This window comes from Scophthalmus maximus, chromosome 19, assembly GCF_022379125.1.
Source record: "Scophthalmus maximus strain ysfricsl-2021 chromosome 19, ASM2237912v1, whole genome shotgun sequence".
NCBI classification, from domain to species: Eukaryota; Metazoa; Chordata; class Actinopteri; order Pleuronectiformes; family Scophthalmidae; genus Scophthalmus; species Scophthalmus maximus.
This window is the reverse complement of record NC_061533.1, coordinates 9,734,839-9,758,199: the sequence shown is the minus strand read 5'-3', so window position 1 is coordinate 9,758,199 and position 23,361 is coordinate 9,734,839. Positions and strand designations below refer to the sequence as shown.

At 45.4% G+C, this 23,361-nt stretch overlaps 1 protein-coding gene across 1 annotated transcript in view; it reads right to left on the bottom strand.

Annotated features, from left to right (window-relative positions):
* Positions 1–1,865: 1,865 nt before the first annotated feature.
* The window catches only part of ptch1 (patched 1), a 48,315-nt gene continuing 26,819 nt past the window's right edge, over positions 1,866–23,361 (bottom strand). Inside the window, exons 13-24 of the mRNA XM_035640530.2 lie at positions 21,690–21,808; positions 20,358–21,036; positions 19,261–19,570; positions 17,747–17,889; positions 13,477–13,660; positions 11,568–11,848; positions 9,363–9,500; positions 9,041–9,183; positions 5,792–5,891; positions 5,262–5,618; positions 4,598–5,156; positions 1,866–4,491 (exon numbers count right to left, since the gene is read on the bottom strand). Of these exons, the coding sequence (XP_035496423.2) occupies positions 4,599–5,156; positions 5,262–5,618; positions 5,792–5,891; positions 9,041–9,183; positions 9,363–9,500; positions 11,568–11,848; positions 13,477–13,660; positions 17,747–17,889; positions 19,261–19,570; positions 20,358–21,036; positions 21,690–21,808 (3,012 nt within the window). The 3' untranslated portion in view covers positions 1,866–4,491; position 4,598. The remainder of the gene's footprint in view (positions 4,492–4,597; positions 5,157–5,261; positions 5,619–5,791; positions 5,892–9,040; positions 9,184–9,362; positions 9,501–11,567; positions 11,849–13,476; positions 13,661–17,746; positions 17,890–19,260; positions 19,571–20,357; positions 21,037–21,689; positions 21,809–23,361) is intronic.

Here is a 23,361-nt window from a genome sequence, read left to right as displayed (position 1 = left end):
CTCTCACCTTTAAGCAATTAAAAAAAAATAAAAATGTTACCCATCAATACACTGGATGATTGTCTCGACAGAGGTCGCATCTTCAATTTTGTGAGCTCATAATAAGTGCCTGAAACTTATTCTAACACTTGAAGAAGCTTTGTGAAGAATATATATATATGCTCACTGATTTTGATGCATTAAACTACAATGACACATTCTGTAAATTCCAAAAACCCTCAATTTGATTTCTAAGTACCATATTATGATCAGAATGGGCAACATGTGCACGAGTCTCTACCTTTGTTCTGTGTTTTTCATTGAGCAACAGGCTAAAAATGTCAAGCCCAGTTAGAAAAGTTCAAAACGTGACACACAACATCCTGCCACCCAGCTTTCCAAACACACCCTGTCATTTGTAGGATGTCAGCCTGCCTCTTTGCACCGGTTGGACAGCATGCAGAAGGGCAGTGTGCCTTTATTGGCTTTAAAAGATAATGACATGCCGCCTGCCATGCGTCTAACCGCTGATCCAGGGTCAGCCAGTTCCTCAGCTCGAGGTTCAGGTTGAAAATGTGGCTTGGGAAAACTGATCCTTTTATTTTAGGTATGAACAACAGAAAGGACGCAGCTGGATTTTTGCAAAAATATAAGAGTTCATCTACGCCGCAGAAATATGTGGCAATGCTTGGTGCTTTAGTTGTGCATTGGCTGCATGTTGGGTCTAAAAGTTTCTCTTACAATGCATGACAATGAGAATAAATAGCTGCCACCCATTAAGCTGACAAGGCTCTCTCCCTCCTTCTCTCTCTCTCTCTCTCTCTCACCGTTAGTGTAGCAAGCTCAAGGCCACATGCCCTTTTTCATTACACCGAACGGGCCAGCTGTATTGTAACTACAACCAATTTCCTTGCAGTCTATAAAGCCGTCAATCAAAATCATACGAAACAGGGAGAGGAGGTGGGGTTGCAGGGGTGGAGCTGGGTGGGCTGTTGGGGAGGACTGCAGGGTTCCAGACCAGATGTCAGAGTTTTACACCGCAGGACACGATGGAGGGGTAGGGAAGGGAGGTGGGACGAGGGAGGGGAGGTCGAGTTTACCTGTAGCCATTGTTAATAGGGAATACCAGGAATGTTTTGACTTGCATGGAGAGGATTTTTGTGGCTCCTGGCTCTCACGTAAAAACAGCGTAAACATGCTGCTGCTACATGGTTGGATAATTGGCATATTAACACTTGCGCAATATCGTCGATCAGGTCTATCGATTGCGTTTTGGCTCATTGACTCTCTTGTTGTAGTGGAGCTGGATCTCACACTGGCTTTTCGGCCTGGTGTTATCGGCTGAATAGGTGACCTTTTTTTTTTATTGTGTCCGTGTTTTTTGGTCTATGGTAGAAGGAAGTCCCCACCCCCAGAATCAATGAAGTAGTTTCTATCATATCCCATACTATTTCTGTAATTAACAATTATTCATTGGATATAGTAAAAGTGTGTGAAGTAGAATGGGGAATTTCTTGCACAGGGTTAAATGAGAAGTAGGCATCATAGTATCACAAGATACTGCATATTGATTAGAGCCAGGCTAGGTTTTTTTGTCATATTTTTTTTTTTACTAAGCTAACCAACTAATGGATGTATCTTCATATTAAACACAAATGTATTAGCATGTGTCATTCTCCTCAGTCTGAAACTGTACCTTTAAGCACAAACCCATTGGATGTATCTTCATAATAACCACAAATGTATTAGCATGTGTCATTCTCCTCAGTCTAAAACTGTACCTTTAAGCACAAACCCATTTTGAAACAATCCACTCAAAGTCAGACCAAAGCCATTCTTTTTTTTTTGAAGTTTCCATTTATTAAAGTTATGAACAAAGAGACAAATAAGTTATAATATTTTTATTTGTTAGAATTCTATCAGTGTTTGAACATTAATATTTAGAGAGCTAGTAAAATTTTCTACTTTCATGGCTAGCCTTTGACAAACCCATAGAAACAGCTGTCTCTCTCCAAGGATCGGAACGTAATACTGAAGGGGAGGTGTTGATGTTGTCTCACAAGACAGTTAGCAATGAAAGTGTGCACCTTAAGGTTTTGTTTTTCTGTTATGGTATATCATTACATATAAACTCTTTAAAAATATACTTCTGTCAAATACCTTGACAACTACTATGTACACTACAAAAATAAATTTTCATATAAATAAATTATATGGCATACATTTATCTTTGTAACTGAAAACAGCATACATCCATGCCAACCAAGACCAAAATGGTAGTCTGGAAGAACCACTGATTTTTTTTTCCTTTTAAAATCCTCTAAGAGCTATGATGAGACCTGTAGTGTAAAATGTTATATACTCTTTTTTTTCCTATTTAACATTAGTAAGCACTTTATACAGATCACTTTATACAGATTAAACTGTAATAGTGTTTTTTTTTCAATAGACATAAAAATCCCTGCATTTGTTATCCACTGGCATCACAACAACAATGAATGAAAAAAAAAACATGTTTTATATTACAAAAATATAAATATCGCAATTCAATATTGAGAACAAGAACGAGGAGAAAAAACAAACATTTAAAAATGAATAAAATAGTTGCCAGCGATGATTCTCTCCGCCACTGCCAATGTGACATTGGGAGAAAACAAAACGAAAAACAAATAAAACAACCTATTTCATGCAAGCAGCTGACGGTACGTGGTAGACAGGAGGGGGATAAGGGCCTCTGGGAGGAGGGGCTACGTGTGTTCAACAGGAAACGAGAGTGTAAAGGTGGATGTAAATGTAGGTGTGGAGGGGGTGATTGAGGGGGAGGTGGCGAAGGGGCCAAACAGTCCAGAATCAAGGGTTGAGGTTGTTGGATAAAAACTGGCCATTGCAAGTTGAGAGAGATGCTGGCAGTGTGAACTCTCACCCCTGATGTCAAGGGCCGTGCCATTTGGCATTAGGAAAGGGGGGTCATAGCGTAATGTTGTGCATTTTTATGAGCTGAGGTCAGCGAGGATGGCTGAGGCCAAATTGGGACCAGTTATCTTTACTGTCACTGTCAGGAGAACTGAGGTTAAGAGTATGGACTCATACACACACACACTCACACACTCACAAACAAATGTTTACATGTATACATTGACACACACATAGGACACACTGTCAGGCCATATAGGGTTTAGCCCTCGGCAGGCTGCAGGGGCTAGCTTATTGATTGGACAGAGAGAAAAAATGAGCTACTTGAGGCGAGATATTCCAATGAATGAAGTTTGAACCGAGTCGTACAGTATACAGTCTGAGCTTTAGCTTATCCGTTTGACATTGTCACGTAGGGTGCAGAGTTGGCGCCCCGTGTTGACCCTGTTCCAGAATCAGGTATCAGTAATGTGAAGGTCCCTGTAATGGCAGAGTGAGTTCTGAGGTGGTTTCAATGCTTGTGTACACATGACAGCACCTGTTTTGAGCCTGCTAGGGTCAATCAATACATAACTTCTTACAGTAAAATTAAACCAGAGAGCAGCCTAACAGTGATCAGAAGCTGAGAGCAGAAACAGGTTCCAATGCAGAGGCCATAACTAAAAAAAACAAATAAAAAAAAATAAACAGCTTTTAAAAGTTCTTCATATCTGCTCATCTTAAATAGCACGCATAGCGTGTCGAGTTAAACAGTAATTGTTTCATAACTACCACAGGTTTGTGATAAAAAAAATTAATAGTTTAAGATGCGTACCTTTATACAATAATAGACGCACGAAACAACGCTCGCATACAAACACGCACACACATTCCACACAAAAATATATGTCATAGCCCTGTTTGATAACTCTAACAATTTCCCTCATGTTTTAAATGAGTGTAAATGTTAGTGATGTTCTGAGGATGTATCTGATGTATAAGCCAGAAAATAATGGGTCTGTTTCACATCATAGAGCCGCGCACACACACACACGCACGCAAGTAGACAGATCACTTCTTTTGTTTGACGAGACATTTGCATAGAGTTATAAATGTATATTATTTAAAAAAATATTTTGAGCAGCAACAGTGAGTGCTGGCAGGTATTTTTGTCTAGAAGAAGAGCTTCCTAATGGCACAGATCCACAGATGAGTGAACAGTAATCAGAGATCTATCTCTCCCTCTCTCTTTCATACACATTCTTATTTACACACACACGCACACACACGCACACACACCATATAAAATGGCAGCCCCAGTCTGTTACCATGAGGAGTTGTACGGCTCCTAAAATTATAGCTACTTTTTGTTCATATTTACATATGTATACATCTTTTAAATATAGATAAAATGATCTAAGACAATAGTCCACTGGGTTACAGTAAGAATGAGCACCATGACCATGACGGCAACACTGGCAAGTCTTTCGCTGTTACAGGCCGCGGGTTGAGCCGGGCTGGGCTATGCAAAGTCGCAGGGCTGGGCTGTGCCAGGCCAGGTCAGCTGCTTAGTAAGAGAGAGGAGTCCATCTTTGGCCGTTGTACTGCCGTTCCCCACAACTGGAAAAACAAAATCATATCGGAGTGTCAATACTTTATTGAGCAGATTTTTCGCAAAAAAAACATCGTACAACATATGGATCTACTGAAGTTGCTGGAAGCTCACCTCAGCTAGCCCATCTGCCATGGTTGTGGTTGGTCTCAGCTGCCTCAAACTCCAAATCTTGGAGCTCCATGGCCTCCACCTCGACTCCTCTGGCCCCCATCTGGGTGTCCTGTGGCACATGCGGGTCCTGGAAAGCAGCCTCCGGCACCTCCGGCCCTGAGGGGCAGTAACTGTCCGTTGCAGTGTATCCTGGGTAACAGGAAGTGGGGGGGCTCTGGTTGGATAAGGGGGCCGGGTGAACGGCAACAGTCACGGAGGCTGATGCTGTCACTGTGGTGATGGGTTGGCAGTATGGGGTCATGTTCGGGTGGTGGTGTCGTGGGAGGTGGTGACTAGGTTGTTGGTTGTGGGAAGAGCGGGCTCTGTGGCCTGCTGTGTGTTCTCTATGGCTGTGTGAGCCATAATGGCCCCCAGCCTCAGTAGCAGTTTCAAAAGCGTCTGTGCACGGGCGGGCTGGGGGTGGGACCTGCCAGTGCAGCTGGCTCTTGGGGTTCCTGCTGCTGTTGCGCTGAGTAGCTCCTGGCTGGGGCCCAGAATCACAACCCTGAGGGGAGACGGACTGAAGAGCAAGACAATGAGATATTCATTTCTCTAATGAGAGAAACAAGGGCAAATCTGCAATTAGAGAATCAAACAAGCAACACAATGGGGGATATTTTCTTACCGAAGACACAGTATAGGCTGGAGGTTCAGGCTGTCTGGCTGAGCGCCTATGCCCTGATCCTGCTCTCCTTTCCTCCTCTGGCCGGGCTGCTCTGCCCCTGCTGGTGTGGATGTGGTACTGCTGCTCCTCTGCTCGAGTGCCACCTCTGCGCGAGGGCATGTTGTAGTTCTGCAGCTCCTGGCTTATGCCGGACGCCGTGGTGTTGGAGCTGTATTCCGAGTCAGACGAGTCTGAAGCTGCACCTGAGGTGTTGGTGGCCGTGGTGGTGTGGTGAGGACGGACTGAGAAGTGGACCACATGAGGAGGGGCCTCTGGGGATGGGGTCGGCAACCGGCTGCGACCGTCGACTGGTGTTACCTTAGAGGTGACAGAGGGAAGGTGAAGAGGCAACAGTAAGAGACTCGTATTCATGAGCTTGGGAAAAATAGTTGGTGATGCCCTTTATGACCACATAAAGAATAAATTTGAACTAAAAAAATTATATTTTTTTCATAGTTCATTTAGATCTAATAATATCTTTGAGCTCTTACCTCTGGATAGGGTCCAAAGTATGATAGTAATACTGGGAGGAGGACCAGTCCGTTCAGGACTCCCAGAACAGTGAGGATGGCCAACACGGCAAAGAAATACCTGCAATTAAAACATGCACACACAAAAAGATCAATGATGGGAATAGTTTGACCATATGCAATACACCACGTGTAAAAAACAGAGTTTTGCTCGGAACAGCACAGAAACAAAAGCAATCGAATAAACAAGAAAAATACCTGTGCAAACCACATGGATTTAAATGTAGGGAGACATGTGCAAGACATGCCCGAAATAATAATCCAACAAAGACACCCAGCCACTCCTTCTACACACACGCACACACAAACACACGTATATATATGTATAAACCCCCCACAGCGAGGCAGGCATGCACTGTGGCTTTGAGCAAAACAGAAATGTACCTTGCATGTTTCTAAAAAGTCCCGCTAAAGAGGGTTAGTCTCAAAGAAGCCGCAGAGAGAAAAGAAAGGGTAACCATAATTAGCCAGAGCTGGTTAATTCAAAGGCACGGGAGGAAAGGGGGAAGAAAGAAGGGGAGGTTATAGGGAGCGAGGGTACTCTCTCTTGGGTGTGTGGTGTATAAGCAAACATGGAGAAAACAAAGCAGTGAGGAATGTGAGGGGAGGGGGGAAGGGGTAAATTAGGGGTTAAAAAAGGGGGTGGGGGTTAGGGAGTGTTGGGGGTGCGAGGGTGGGGTTACGGGTGTGTGTGTGTGGGGGGGGGAGGGGGGTCCGCAAAGAACAGGGGCCTCTCTCTCCTCTCTGGCTCTAAAAAAGAGAGAGGGAGAAGCAAACAAATGAAGTGAAGGGTATAGAATTTAAACAATTTAGTCTAGGAAGAAGAGAAGGGGACCCTCAGAGTGCCACCCCTCACTGGCCTCTCTCCCTCTCTTTTAATTTTTTTTCTCTCCTCTCCTCTGCCTCACTTGTCTCTCCCTTCTTTCCAGCTAAGCCCCTGTGAAATTCCCGGCCACTCCACAATCCCCTCTGTCTAATTAAATCTCCAATGTATCAGGTAAGACCCCACAATCTCCACTTCCACCCCTCCCCCTCCCTCCGATTCAGCTTCCTCCATTAGGGAAGACTTTCCTTCCTCACTTGGTTCTCTAGTGGAAGCTCCCAGGTTATCAGGGGCTTCTTGATGAACCATTAAGCCCTGTGCCTGTATCTTCACTATGCCCTTCAGTGCGTCCGGGCCTCAGACTAAATTCATGTGGAGAAGAGTCCTGTGAGGAGGACCAGTCCTCGTCTACCCACCACGGGTGGCCTACACTTCCCACGTGGAACCAACAACGACAAGACCGGCTTAAGTTATTTAAACACAATGCTGTTGTTGGAACTGAGAACAGGACTTCATGCTGTGAGTGGTTGTGTTAAGCTTTGTGTAGACGGACGGAGATGAGTCACGAGATGAATCAATTCCAGGTTGCTTGAATGAGAAAACATTCTCAGAAATTAAGTCTGGTGTTGTTTTCAACTTAATCAATTCAAGAACGTACCTGAGCTTTTGCACCGTCCACAAAAATTAAGAAGAATGGGAACACAACTGATTAGCAATGTGTGTCTACTTAAACACCTTTCAGGTAACACACCCACACACACATTGCTCATATTAGCAGAACTGCTTTCTGTGAGTGGAACTGAAAAAATTGTATCATCGCTAGGGTTAGGATTTCCACACACAACAGGAAGGGTAAATGCCACACCACCTTTGGACACATGTATGCACACACATGTAGGTACACATGCACGCGTGCAGCCCACATACCAGGCAGAGTGCACCGCTAGGCTGTTTAGAGTGAAAACACTCACAGCGTTGACGGGGAAAGTCGGGGAAACGTCTCTTTTGGTGCAAGGAGAAAAATACGAGCTGGGGCTGTTATTGCACCGTCTTGGGGCGCTGCTTTGTTTGCTCAGACAACAGCGAGACCTATAAATGGAGGCCCGGGACTGAGCCAGAAACCAGAGCGCACCACTGGAGGTGAAGAGAGAAGGTCTATAGGCCTCCCTATGTTTGTGTGTGTATGTGTGTCTGTCTGTATGTGTCTCTATCTAGTGTGTGCTCTAAATGGCAGGCACACCATCATTGACCCCCATGGTTAGAAGGTCAGGGAGCAGGTTGGTGAGTGTGTGTGTGTGCGTGCGCATATGAGGGGAGCTATGAGAGATTGTGCGGTTGCACGTGCATGAGCACAGGCCTGTACACACAACAGGGTTTGGTGCTTGCCGATCGCATGGACGTCGGTGCGACCCTTTCCTAAAGGAGCAAGTCAAACAAATGATATGGCTAACTCCCAACGTATGCACGTGTAGCCACGTAAGACCAAAAGAGACATTTAATTATTCACTGCGCTCAGTGGAAACTTCTCATAACTCTCCAGAATGTACAGGATCATTAATTCTCCCATGTACGGCAGCTGGTTGCTGCCTTCCTGCCCGATACTTACGAGCACACACTCACACACAGACACACAAAAGGAGCCACCGACGCAGAGCCCCCACAGTGTGTCGGCTTTAATTTCCACTTCTCCTGTCTTTCCACGACTGCCCCCCACCCTGCTACTCCTTCCCATGCTTATAAATGTCTAGCGAGGGCAGTAAAACTGGCTGAAGGAGCTTACAAAAGCCAGAGGACTTTCCTGTTCTCTCTCTCTCTCTCTCTCTCTGCCCCATCACTCTCTTTCACTTCATTCTTTGCTTTCCTCTCCTTCTTCATCTACTCCCTCCTAACCCTCCTCCTCTTTCTCCTGACCTTCAACTCTCCATCCTACCCCTGGTTTCCCCTAAAATGTCAGGCATGAGAGACATTAAGGGAGGGTGAAGAGAAGGATGAAAGAAAAGACACGAGGGGAGTGGAAGGTGGAGAAAGATAAAGGCCTTGTTTATGAAGCTTCTTGGAGATCAAGCCCCAAGAAGTGGACAAAAAACAGGTACGTGAGTGGTAGCCGGAAAAGGGATGAGGTTTACAGAGAGAGGGGGTATGAAATGGAGATGCGGGTGGAAGACAAGAAAGAAATGGAGGGAGGGAACAGAGGATGAGTGCGGCCTTCATGCATGATTTGTGTCTCAGGTAGATTCCTGTGTGACATACAGGTTGAGGCACGGTCGCAACGGTCTACTAACGCCACACAGACGCCATACAATAACCTTTGTGAGTGCCCTCCTGTGTCGGCTAAACGAATGCAGCCTTTTTTTTTCTTCTCTAAATGAGGTTTGATTTGTACTCACCTGACGATAAAGTCGAACTCGGAGCCTGCAAGCATTAGGACACCTAACAAGGTAGAAAAGGCTCCATCAAGCACCGGAGCAAACATGTGTTCCAATGCCAGCACTGCCCGCTTGTGACGATCCCCTATGGCCGTCAGGAACGCCTACACAATACACATGAACACATTCATTAAGGTGTTCACCGTTTGAAAACCATTCCAACAAAAACTCATCTGTGTCTTCTATTTTGTAATTACTGTCATCGTTGGCAAAAAAGAAATGAATTGGTATCAGCTATACATTGACCCAGATTTCTTTGTTCTTTGTTTGTGTGTATGCCTACCAGGGCCACGTGGACTGTGAACTCCACTCCAATTCCCACAGAGGCGATGAGAATCACCACAGGGACGGCGCTCAGCTTGATTCCCATCAGCCCCATGAAGCCAAACAGCTCCACGGTCATGAGAGAGAGCACCAACACCTGAAGGGAGAGGAGGAGTTTCCGTCAACAAAGCGAGGTGGTTGTTAAATCTATATGAAAAGTGATTTTATATGTGTAGTAAAACACAGGAGGGTAGATTCAGGCTGGATGGGGCCACATGCAGGATAGAAAGTTAAAAATATATACTTATAGCTTCAGTTTGAACCACATTTTAGAGGATAAATACCCATATTTCTCGCAAGATGTTATGTATGAACCCGTCTTAGCAATCATGTAATGCTCCTAAACACTTCTATCTTCTTTCGAAGAAAATAAGCTGGTTCCCCCGTAGTTTCTGCAGATTTTTAATGTCACAGATGTGTTTTTCTGTTCTTTTAGTCCTTAGGATAATAATAATAATGATAACAACACCTTTCAAGGAGAAAGAGCTAGAAACAATATGTAAGCGTAGTGGCTGAAAAGACCTGGCCTTTGAATGTACACAAGACTGATAGTGGGCAGCAAAACAAGAGGATGATATGTGAGATTCTTAGATAGTAGTAACCATACGTGCGTGTGTTTGTGCGCATGTATGTATGTGTGTGTGTGTGTGTGTGTGTGTGGGGGGGATGTATGGAGGTTTCAGTAGAGCAGGACAGGAGCTGGAAGTAAATGCCATTATCAGCTGAGAGGTGTCAGGTTACATGGGGCCCAAATCCTTTGAAGAGGGTTGAGGTGGGCAGGGGAGGGAGCTGTGTGTACATGTATGTGTGTGGGTACATAACGCAAGTGAGCATCCGCGTGCTTGTCCATGAGGGGGTATTTGTGTGCATTTTTCTGTGTGTGTGTCTGGCTCTGGTTAGACTTCGTACTAAAGTGCATTCTAGGTGATCGGATCACAAGTGGACAGAAGGTTCCTGAAATACCGAGAAAAGCGCTTGGTCTTGGTCACATCCAGAAACCTTCAGGGGATTAAACTTTCAACCCGACTTGATGATTTTAATCTCTCAGATCTCAGCACAACTTGGGCAAGATTTTGAGGTCTGTATCTCAATTTTTTTTGGGGGGCTGGGGGGGGGGTTTGGTTTTCCCATAGATGAAAGCAAAACAAGATAATCGATGATCACTTTAGAGAATGGGTCTCACCCATCAGAATGAGATCCATGTAGTAAACAGCAATCAATATCCAGTGGATTAGAAACACAAGGTACAAGGTTTAAACAAGGACTCTGTCTGTGTGGGTAAGATGGATTTCAGGGCAAATACCTAAGAGGGTTTGAGAGGGCTTAAGGTTGAGGGGTTTGACGTTGTGTGGCTGGCGGTGGTCTGGTCTTGGACAGACCAAATGGTTAAACTTGACGCCTCTCCATAACTCGTCTTTTGATCTTACTAGTGAAGCCTGAGGATGAACACGAGGTCCCCTCCTCCTCTGTTTAAGGGCTCAGGTGGCCCGGCCAATGCCTGTCGTAAAATACATCCCACTGGGGAGAAGAACCAGAGTGCTCTGTGTATGCGTTTCTGTGTGAATTATGTACCTGCATGTTTACATGTTCGTGTTGTATGTGCGCAAGTATATACATGTCTGCTCATACACAGGCGCACTCGCCTACGTATGCCAATGTGTGTTTGTGTGTATCCTTGGAAACTTGTGAAAGGAAGGGGGGAAAAGGGGGAGTGCGGAGGATGGAAATAAAATCAAACTCTTTTATAGGTTTAGAGTGGGAGCATGTTGCTTGAGCAACTTTGTGTCCTTTCCTCATTTATTTCAGCATTGGTGTCTGGGAGTGTTGGACTAGACTAAACAGACTGGCCCTAACAAAACAGCACAAGATAAACATTGGTGACTGGGGCTACAATAACACAGCAGCCCTGTATCCTTTCTGACTCTCTCTGAGATGCCTCCAGGACCACCCAAAAAAAGATAATGGGAGAAAAGGAGGACATGAGGAAAAATGTACTTTTTAAGCGCTCAACGTTTGGGTTTATTTCTCTGTAACATAATCCATTAACTTATCTCATCTTCTGCAGTTTTAAAATGATATGATTGGTTCTGATTCTCTGCCCATCATCAGCCACATACTGTATGTACAATATTGCATTTATCTGCTTTTTTAATCCAACACTCACAATGATGCCGGCGGTCCACGGGTTGAGCAGGAAGAGGGCACAGACCAGAAAGGTACAGGCGAGCACGACACTGATGGACAGCAGGAGCCAGTGGCGCAAACTAACATACTGTTCCCAGAACAGGAAAGGGTAGCCGTTGGGGTACGAGGGCAGGCCCTGGCGGCTGTAGTTGCTGCAAATAGCCCGCACGCTCTCGATGGCCTCCACAAACTGTGGCGTCTCGCGGAGCCCGTTGAGGTAGAAAGGGAACTGTGCGTATTCGATAGGCTCGGCAGCTGGGACTGGAGAGACAAAGAAAGGAAAGGTCAATTTTTAGGAAGAAAAAAAAAAGGGTTGACAGATTACCGAGGAGCATTAAGAAAGTAATCAGATAAATCATCAATGGCAACAATGACATCTGCAGATGACATTTGTCTATTCTGATTAAATGAAATCATTTAGCGAATCTGCAGAAATAATTAGCTCTCTTCAGCCAAACCACCAATATCAAGGCTTTCCCTCCCTAATCCAACCTTGTCCCAAGAGTGGCTACATCTGCGGGCAAGTGTGAGTGTGTGTGTGTGTGGCGGGGTGGGCGGAGCAGTGTGAAACAGAGCTCCATTGACTCAAACCCCAGCCAGTCTGTGGCCCGGCTTGGCTAATGAGGGCCTATCAGTTCCAGACACAGCAGCGTGTCAGAGCGAACGTTGATTCACCGTAATTACAATGTCAGAACCACCACCGTTACCACACCCTAAACTTAGCACCGCCACATACAGCACAACTTAGTTGCATAAACACACATACCTGTCTGTCATTCTGCTATGAAGTCATCTTTGGTGCAAACCAAACAGTGTATTCATTGAGATTCATTTTGATTAAAATTCATAGCAAATTGCTGAACACTCTGAAAAGCCCCGTCTACCCATCTATCCTCCAACCATCCTTTTTAAAAATAAAACATGCCTTGGGGCCGTCTGGTGTTGGTGTGAGTGTGTATATTCCACAGTGCCGACAGGGTCAGACAGGAGCACTTGCTCACATGGTTTGGCCTGTTAGTGTCTCAACTATAAATTTTGGGACACAGGTTGGCTTTCAGCCAACACCAATCTGCTTCGGGGAGCTCCCATACAGTCAAGCACTTTACGCTGCTTATCCAATCATATACCCGCCCCCCCTTCCCTGTAAAGGACTTCCTGCTTGTTATCCAATTGTGCCGCCCATCTAAACCCAGTCTGTCCTTGTTATCCAATCATTTTCTACCCCCGTGGAGCACTTCCTGACTCGTACCAAATCACAAGCTGGAATCAAACAAAAACATGAATGTACTTTTTATATGAATTACAGTCTGTGCGTGTGGCGGGGAAATTAGAACAGGGTGTGTGTAGTGTTTAGGGTCACTGGGTTTTAATAATGTTTGTGTGTGTATCTGTGTGTGTGTGTGTGTGTGTGCGTGCATGCTTGTGTGTGCGTGTGTAATGCTAGGGCCCCATGGCAGCCAGGATTATAGCATTCACCACAGGCACCGTTAGAAGAACCACAGAGATCCATGTCTTGGTCCTCGGCCCTGCAACCTGAGCTCACACATACACAGGCGCACACACAGCACAGTGCTACAGTAAAGTCTACTACCCCTCTTAAAGCTAATAGGCAGACAAGGAGCAATAACTTAACCACAAGAGGTAAGTACTGCACATATGTAGCAGCCATCTTATGGAACCTGAAAACAGTCACAGAGGCCAATGGGCCTCACAGACGTCAGACTCGACGTTTCAAAAAGCAGTTAGTGAATGCAATTTGTTCAAATTTTCTGCAATTTCTATCCTTGTGTGAAAGAAAAACTCTATTACTACACTATTCCATTACACTCCCAAGACATCCTGTTTGCAATTGTAACATATCTTTATGAATTTATGGCATGCCGACTTACTGCTGAGGCGTGTCTCGGGCATGGAGTCAGTACGGTCATGGAGCCACTCTGGAGGGTGTGGGCGAATGTTGGCCTGTGAGGCGGCGTACGCCACGGGATCATTGCTGACCCAGGCGGTCAGGTAGATGTAGAAAGCCCCGGGATTGATAATCCCATCGGCGTCCACAAGCCTGTGACGAGTCAGCTACAAAACAGGAGAGAGGAAATTAATTAATAACGGTAACATAATTATTATTATCTTTAAAAAACAACATAAGATTCACACTTGGATTCTAGAGGATTAAATATAGCCCTTCACTTTTTTGAAAGTGTAATAATTAGAAAATGGAAAAAAGGTCAAAAAATTAGTTGGAGTTTGCAAAGGAAATCATAATGCTGCCATCAAGAATCCATTGGACACAAAAAAGGTATTATAGCAATAAGACATGTTGAACCAAAACATTGTACAGGTGAGCTGACCGCAGACATGCTTATTTATACTCATGCATCAGTGCAAGAGAACGGAGCAGCTTTCAAAATAAGAGTCAAATATTAGTCCCTCTCTCTTTCCAACCAAAGAAAAATCAACAAGTCAAACACTGGTCGTCTTTCTGAGAACTTCCCGCACTTCTCATCACGGCTTCCCAGAATCATCATGCCACATTAAAACATGGAAAATGCAGAATCAGCTTCTCCCTTTACATACACTAGATATTGGCTGGCCAACCTCAGGCCCAGTGTCTTGACCACTCGGAATACATTTTCTGAAGGAGGCCTCGCAGCGCTCTCCTGTCAAGAAGCAGCTGCTGCTGCTGATGAATGGTCCTAAATCTGCCGATATAGTATATTTGTTATGCGAGACGAGCTCTCTGTTCCTACCTGGCATCAACATGCCTCACGGGTGATCCCATCGTGATTGGACAGCTCTAAGTACATCAGTTCACACCATTACCGATGGCATTAGAATGGGTCTCCGCATGCGACCACTTCTCTCTATCTTCCCTGCTGCTGTTTCCAATGTTTTAAGCCAGTACGACTATGAGAGACATGTCTATTGTCAATGTGCGTGTGCTTGTCAGTGTGTGCATGAGAGGGGGAGAGAGAGAGAGAGAGAGAGAGAGAGAGGTGCACACAGTGCTACAATGAAATAAGATTTTATTCATTTTAAATAGTTGTGTGTGTCGGGTCTACGTAAAATGTTCAATTCATTTTGAAACTCTAGCAGACCAGAGGACGTCAGCTGAGTAGGTGGTCCTTCAATGAGGCGGGGGAGGCATTTGCACTCACACTGCTTAAAGAATGTGCGCCGCATGCGTCCCAGACGAAACTCAGAATGTGGTCCGAGTGATTGGATGTTTCCTAAATGTGTCTTTGGTGTGTTCACACCTGTACCTAGCGCTGTTCACTTAAATTCCAGGTCTAACCGGCATTTATCCTCTGACATTTAGGCTACAGTTGTGTCGCTTAAAGAGGGTATTCCATAATCCAACAATTGGACGGATCGTCTCGAAATTATGTTCAGACAGCCATTGTGCTAAAACTTTGGGGATCCCCTGACCTTGCCTCTCTCTACTTCTTTGGTTTTAAATGAAATATCAGAACAAATACAAATAACATTTCAATGGGTCAGTATGATAATTTGTTTGTTGTTGATGTTTAGCTTCAAGCACTGCGGTGATAAAGTACAGCCTCACAGACCCAAAATTGACACCAACAGTATAGGTTGACTTGAATTCCCTTACACTGTGATCACTCTCGACCCATGCGTCCGTCTACTCGCAGATTGTTCCCAAGCTCTGTTTCAGTCATGTGCCGAGTTGCCTGTTGGCCGCTACGTAGACACGAATGTCTGTCTCGTGTGTCAGTGCCGTTACGCTCACCCTCCCTCTTGCGGGAGCAGAGGAGTGAAGCTTAGCATCGCCACCTCCAGAGAGGTAAAACCATTACAGCACACCACTCTGTCACTCTCCCTTCGAGGAACCATAAATCCCTTCTTCACGGAGGCAGGGAGAGTTTTGGGGGTGTAGCTGGACTCATGGGGCTAGGTAGATGAAGGAAGGAGCAGGGTTTTTTTTGGGTGGGGGGTGGGGCCGGGGGGGTTAGGGAGAGAAAAATTGCTTGAGTTAGCGTAACAATAAAAAAAAAAAATTGGCTGGAGTCCCTGAGCACGTCTGTGTGCAGTTAACCTGGTTGTTAACACTGAAGGAAATGCCACCCAGCAAATGGAGTAGAGCTATAAAAATAACACAACATCTGTACAAATGTTGCTCACACTTGCTTCTCCTGACCCCTACGGGTACCCAGAATGCCAGGCGCCACAGACCGGCCCCGGACCTAAGAAGAAAAGAGCCCTTGATGGTGACTCCCACGCTCCTCCCTTGCTCCATACCCACCTCCTGCATTCTCCGTCCACATCGAAATCTTTCTGTTTGCCTTATTTTCAAACCACACGCACATGTATGCACACTCACTAACACGGACAACCGGCTTCCATATGAGTCCGGGGCCAGCCCATAAGGAACGAATGGTCACCCAGCGACAGATCAAAGGCGGAACACCTCTGCACGGATCCATGGAGTGGCATATCAAAATAAAACATCTAGCTCTGCAATTTGCCAGGGTTGGAAAAAGATCTGGTCCTCATTTTGAGGCACAAAAAAAAATGAGCTACTGCCGGCAAGTGCACACATAACAGACAAAGGCAGAACACACACTCAAAACATACACATGCTACCACACAGAGAAACCACGTGTTTCAGCGCCGCACATTCAAAGGGAACACAGCGGTAGAGAAGGTAGGGAGGGAGAGAGAGAGAGCAAGAGTGATAGCACGAGAGAGAGCGCTGGATTCCACAGGATCTGGATTGAATTTAACAGCAGGATACGCAACAACTGTATGTCTTCAAGCTGTCACGGGAAGCCCAGGCAACTCTGCTGGCGGCCCCCACGCCTCACGGCACATACACTTCCCTCACATGCACAGGAAGTGATGTAACAGGGCCGCACACCAGGTCTGCCCCTGCAACCTGTTGGCAAGTGGAAGGGACTGGGAAGAGTAGGGTGCTACCGCATCGGAGCTCAATGAGTAAAGACACGAGGCCCATAGCAAACTAAGTGTAGAGTCAGGGGAAAGCTCTCATCTGCAGACATGCAAAAGTCAAACACGACGCATAACAATGCACTATAAAAAGACACGGTAGAGCTATACGTCAAAGTTAACTGTCTCCGGGGGAAATAATCTTTGCGTTGAAAAGAACTGTTTATTTTGTTTTTGGGACTTCCAGAAATCCCGGCCAAGAATTTTGTTTTTATATTCCTCCAGTTCCTTATCTTGGGCTTTCGCAGTATACTGCCAAAGAATGCAGCCATGCGTCCATTTATGTTGTTTTTTCGGTGGTGGTACCAAACTAAAAACAGCATGCAATGTCCTGTTGAAACTGACAAAGTTTCCTCAGCTCCATGAACACATATATATATATATATATATATATATTTTTTCTTTTTCTTTTCTTCATTCCCTCCTCACTCTTTGTCACTATCAACTTGTTGGCATATTTATGCTGCCATGGAAGAGACTTGATTTGATCTCCCACTCAAGTTCCTTTCAGGACTTCCTTCTGACCCCCACCAGCTTGCCTCGTCGTTGTTGGATGAGTTTGTCGAGGGATTAAAATGTGATTAAGATCACTTAGTCTGTTACCAATTAGCAAAATTCATAATTTATGAAAACATACAAGAAATATGCTGTAAATCATTGTTTTAGATCCACTTCTTGGTGATTTGACTTCATTTGATGATTTACATTATTCTTTCCCATGGGGCTTCACTTACTATGATGTGTGGCTGGAATCACTGATACAGTGTCAGACTGAAAGGCCTTGACGCTGCGGGAGAGTCACTGCAAGTCTCTGCGTACGTGCACATCACACGCACGGAGGATAAATGGTTTAAATGAAGAGTTAATAGGTTTTTCAGAGGCACACTGCAGCCCCGGTGAGAGCATTAAATTCCTGTGTTTGGTAAAGTCATCACAGAGAGAAGATGACAGAAGACAGACAGAGAGAGCGAGAGAGACAGAAAAGATGAATACAAAGATACAGATTTTAAACTGGATGAGGCTCGTTCAGCCCCAATTACACATAACAAAACAGATGTACTGTACTCAGGGTGTCACAATACCAGACATTTGGTAATGTGTACCGAATACTATTAATATTCCTTGATTTTTTTTGTACCAAATTTATATATAAATGTATATATAAATGAAAATGGCCTTAAATGGGGTGCGTACCAGGTTGAAGTTGATGGGCTTGTCTCTGCGTCCCGTCTGCACCAGAAGCTTGTACGCCAGGACGCCATCATCAGAGCCATTCTTGTAGCTGTTGAGGGTGATGCGGCCAGCCTCCCAGTCCTTGTCAAATGCCTGCTGAAGACCTGCGGGAAACCACAACGAGACAGATTGGTTAGAAATGGAGGTTTAAAAAAGGGGTTACATGCTCTGTTATCTCCATCCATCCTCTGCGACACACTCATAAAGCCCAGTTCGGAGGAAAAACACAACACATCACAACACCGCGCACACTACAAGAGAGTACAACACAACACTGCAAACTAACCCTATAATAAACCGGACTGATAAATATGATAAACTCGTTCTTTTCTCAACCACAAAACAAGACTTCAAAGGCATAAAATAGGCTGCTTTTGATTCAAAGCGATCATTAGTGAATATATCAGTAACACATGTCTCCTTTTCTATACTACTCTCTAATCCATATGTGCATCGCCTCCCCCCTCTCGGCTCTCCCCGAAGGCCCACGCTGTGGTCCGTCTGTGGGAGATGTTGTTTTGGGTCTCTTGCTTGGCCTGTCTGGCTCCAATTTGTCCCACCAATGCAGAGAGCAATATCAGACACAGTTCTTTCCCCCTCTCTCTCCGCCTCTCACCCACACACTCTCTGTGTGGTTCCCGGCCGCCTCACACACAGACTCACACAATCTGGTCTATCGTTAGGGGCACGTCAGTGAGTAAAAAAAAAAAAAAAAAATGAACACGCGCTTTGAAAAAGGGCTGACGTGCGGAAGAAAATGTTCTTATTCAGTGGCACTTCACAATTCTCGGGCACGCTGGGTATACAACCCACCGCAAAGTGAATTCTGCCATCCAAAAAAATGAATGTACCTTCCCATAAAACTAAAGGTGTGGCGGGTTTGCTTCTTATACTGCAAATATTTAACATCTTTGAGTAATAAATTTAAACAGAAGTGACAAAAACCTGCACAAGCAGCACTAGCATGAGTTAGATGGGTGTATGTCAGAGCCAGTGTGCAATGCCAGCATTATCTGCAACTGCCAAAGGTACCAAGTATAAGAAATATGGCCTCCTACTTCGTCCTCCTCCAGCAAACCCTCTCATGGAAGACACACAAGTGATTTTAATCAGCTCCTGTCAGTGTCCATTTTGCAATCCCACCTACTTCTGAACTCCTGCCCAACATCTTGCTTCTTGCAGATTCATGTCAAAACACTGAGGAAAATTATGACCTCAAAACGGTTTCATGAGTAAAAGTAAGAGGAAATTATTTCCATGCCTGAACTGTCCTGCATAGTGATAGCAAATGAGGTATTAATAACAAAATCATCCATTGCATCAGAATTTTGGTAGCATTTAAGTGAGCTAACAAGGTATCTGAATCATGTTGCTACATCTGAGCCACTTTACTGTCAAAAACAGACAAAGAGGTTGTGACCAGGACCAATTTGAGTCTGACTGGGGCGGAAATTATACATCAAGTTTGATTTTACCTTGCAGCCAGTCCCTTAAGTAGTGGAGCCACATGCGCGGCAGCTGTCCGTTGTCCTCCTTCAGGACGTAGCGGACAGTGTGGAACCTCTGGTGGAGCTGGTGCAGGAGGGGCTGCTTCTGGGCGTAGTCCGCCCGCTGCGTCACCACGTACATGTTGTAGAAGGAGAAGAACTTGAACTGGGTGCCGATGAAGTCGTACTCGCTGGTCTCCCTGGGTACGATGTCTGTCAACTCCAGGCCGTCCCTCACCTGGGTGGTCCCGTATAGACTGACCCCCAGCAGGCAGAGGAACAGCACAATTACCACCACCTGGGAAGCAGAAGGATGAGAATGGAGCTCAGGACGGCTTCAACTCGCTATAGTTCCTGCTTTAAAGCCTGTTTCCGATTCTGAACAAAAGCAAAAAATATGGATGCGAGGCATAATCTAGGGTTGGGTTTTGGAAACATATTCCAAAAGATGCCCGAGGAGAGGAATTTATAACGAAACTTGCCAAAACAAAGAAAGTCCACATTTAAAATAGCATGAAGCAAGGCTATAAATAATCTGCCTGTTTGTTTACAACCTGTCTCATGACCTGCCAACTTGCGTTTCTTGCCCCATGAGACTTTCTTTGTAGCAAAGTTGCCATGACAGCCAAAAAAATAAGAAAAATAACACCCAGGTTTTTTTCCCTTTAGTTCATTCACAATAATGGGGAGTATTGGATTATGGCATCAGAGGAGTGCATGGGGCAATTTGGTAAAATAGAGAAACATATGACTGTCTGTATGATGAAAAGACCAAGCCTTTTTTTTTTTTTTTTGATAATGTCAAGCACAGGCATCTGTGTGTGTGTGTGTGTGTGTGTGTGTGTGTGTGTGTGTGTGTGTTTGCACGTGCATGCTTGTGTGTGACTCAGATAGGACTTGACCACAACCGCCAGTCCCGATTTTCTCCTTCAAAGTTTTGCGCTCTGGTGACTAACCCCTCCTGTTCAAATTATCACTACGGTGAGTCAGCACAAACACACTCCCAGACCCTCGCACAGAAGCTCTTTTCTCCATCTCTCTTTTCCACAAACACACACCTGAACACACAGAGCAACTCAACTCACCTTGGTGGTGGGCTGCAGGAGAAACGGAGCATAGTGCTTCTCAGCGAAAGAGGCCAGAGTCCAGCGGGAGCAGGGAGGCTCCAGGCAGCGCAGGCCCAGCGAGGCTTCGCCGAACTGGGACAACAGGTTCCGTGTGGAGCTGTTGTTCTCGGGGCTCTGACCTGTCGATGACACAGCATCGCCCTGAGGAGCTGAGCTAGCGGCTGCGGTCGTAGCAGCGGGAGCAGGTGCAGGATGATGATGGGGGAAAGTGGCGGAACCTCGAGATCCACCGTTGCTTCGGCTCCCGCTGTTGTTGTTGTTCAGATTGCCCCGATTGCCGCTGCTGCTCCTGCTCCCGTTGGCGTTGCTGCTGTAATAGTCATTCGCGTTGCCCCTTGTCGCAGCTGGATTGATGGGTTGCACGGAGATCTGGGATCTGGGCTCGGCTGTGGTGTAGAAGGCCTGAGTGCGGGGGTCATACTCTGTCCTGAGCTGCACTGTGGACTGCATGGTGATTTCCGTCTGCTGGGCAAAGCCATGGCTGCTGTAGGACGGAGGAGGGCTACTGTAGCTTGGGGGAGGAGTACGATATGAGGGAGGAGGGGTGCAATATGATGGGGGAGGGCTATAACGACTCCCGTCTGCCCCGTCAAGGTACGCCTGGGGCTCGATCTGGATCACGCGATTGGCACATGGGCTGAAGAGAGATAGAGAAGGGAAAAATGTCAGACCATGGACTGATGTGAAGGAAAATATATGGAGGCTAAACAGGGGGGAAATTTAACAAATACATCATCAGATTTTGTGAAATGGTTAATAAGTTTCAAGGTTATAGTGTTCAAGAAAAGGGCTCTGCAACAAAACTTGTTAATACTTAAATTGAACTGCATTAAATCTGTTATCAACGTCTGTTATTGTGAGTCTTCTTGCTCTCAACAGCATGAAATATAGAGCCGAGACCCAACAAGGGAATTCAATAGTGTGTGTGCGCACATCTGTACAATTGCTGTGCCAGCAAGCATGCCCAGACTGGCAGTCAGACTGGTTAGGTTTAATAAAGACTGTGACAGATAAACAGACAGTCTCTTTCAAGCACCCAGACAGAAACAGACAACTTAAGCAGTAATTAGGTTTTGACTGAGAGGGATTAAGGTGAAGATATCTCGGAGATAACTGTGTTATCCATTGTCAGATCAGAGATCAGAAGTAAACATGAAGAGGGGAGAATGAATGAACAGAAAAGCACGGACTTTCGTCAGAAATGAGAGGTGAGAAAAAAAATGCCTGTATGTGTGCGCACACAGACACACACACACACACACACACACACACACACACACACACACACACCTGTAGAAGCAGCAGAAAATGTCGAAACGCCTGTCTTCTCTGCGGTAGAGGTCCATGCTCAGGATGGCGGGAAAGATGAGCAGCACCATGGCAAAGTTGAACACCACAACCACAGCAGCCTGCAAAGAAAACAGAGAGAAAAATGCGGTTATTTCATGGAAAAAGTTGAAAATATCCAAGAAAAGTAGTGGACTGCTGATTTTGTCATCTTTGTACAACGGAAAATTGATAGAGGAGTAGGTGACACGATTTACAGAATTTTTTCTGGCGGGGCAAAGTCTAAAGCAAGTGGAACTTCACAAAGCCAAGAATAAACAGAACAGAATTTTTCCAGACAAGACCTCAAATCACAGGGTATAAATGAAATGTAATGTAATTCTCAATTCTCAATTCATGTTCCTGCATCTCCACCGATGTACTCAGAGGAGTATCATCGCTTAACATAAACACTGGAAAACCTTAAATATACCTTAGAATAACACATTCTGAGTAAGCAGTCTTCAAGGATAAATTGCCTTTCAACACATTTTCAATTCCTTTTGAGACTGAAACACTGAGTGTGCATGTGTGTGTGTGTGTGTGTGTGTGTGTGTGTGTGTGTGTGTGTGTGTAATAGAAGCCAGTACAGTGTTGTGGTAAAGTATTTGAAGGTGGTGCACTGGAGCAGGGGATGGGGGTTGGGGTTAGGTTGGGGCGCTTCCCAGAGTACAATCTGGATCTTGCGTAGTTGCCAGACCACTATACACACACACACACACACACACACACACACACACACACACACACACACACACACACACACACACACACACACACACACACACACACACACTCATATTGAGTCACACACACACTCATTCTGAGACACACAAACACACTATCCTGTGTGTATGCGTGCCAGACCACCCAAAGAGCCAGAGGCCCGCGGGGCCTAAGGTGATGAGCAGGCGTTGCGGCTGTACAGACAATACACACACACACACGCACGCAGACACGCACACACACACACACACACACACACACACACATACACAAACACAAGAAAAATGCACATACACACAAGTATCTGCTGCCAGCTTAAAAAAAACTGTAAAGCCTCCTACTTTAACCACACCTTAACACCAACCAGACACACACATCCGCGCCCTCCCTCAGTCATTCCACAGCTCACTACTCAGTCAACAAGAGGAATTATGTGAGAAAAGAGATGACGTTCGAGAAAACCTTTGTGAGTCGAGGAGAACAATTAATTCTCAATTGGCCCACTAACGTCCAGACAGATACAGTATGGCTCCACTCTCTTTCTTTCTCTTTCTCACACACACACACACACACACACACACATACACACACACACACACACACACACACACACACACACACACACACACACACACACACAGCGACCGCTAGCTGACCCCAGAGTGGGGAGATTTATCATCACATCTGTCCGCCGCGCATGAATGTGTGTGTTCCTGTGTGTGTGTGTGTGTGTGTTTTTCATGTTATCTGGACAAGATTCCTGTTGGTTTTTTTTGTTCGAACTGATGGAAGGAAGAAAACGAGGGACATGGGAGAGAAAAAAGAGAGAGAGATGAGACCACAGAGGAGTTGACAACAGGAAGTTTTTAATGGTGATAAAGAGATACACACACCGACACACATCTCAGCG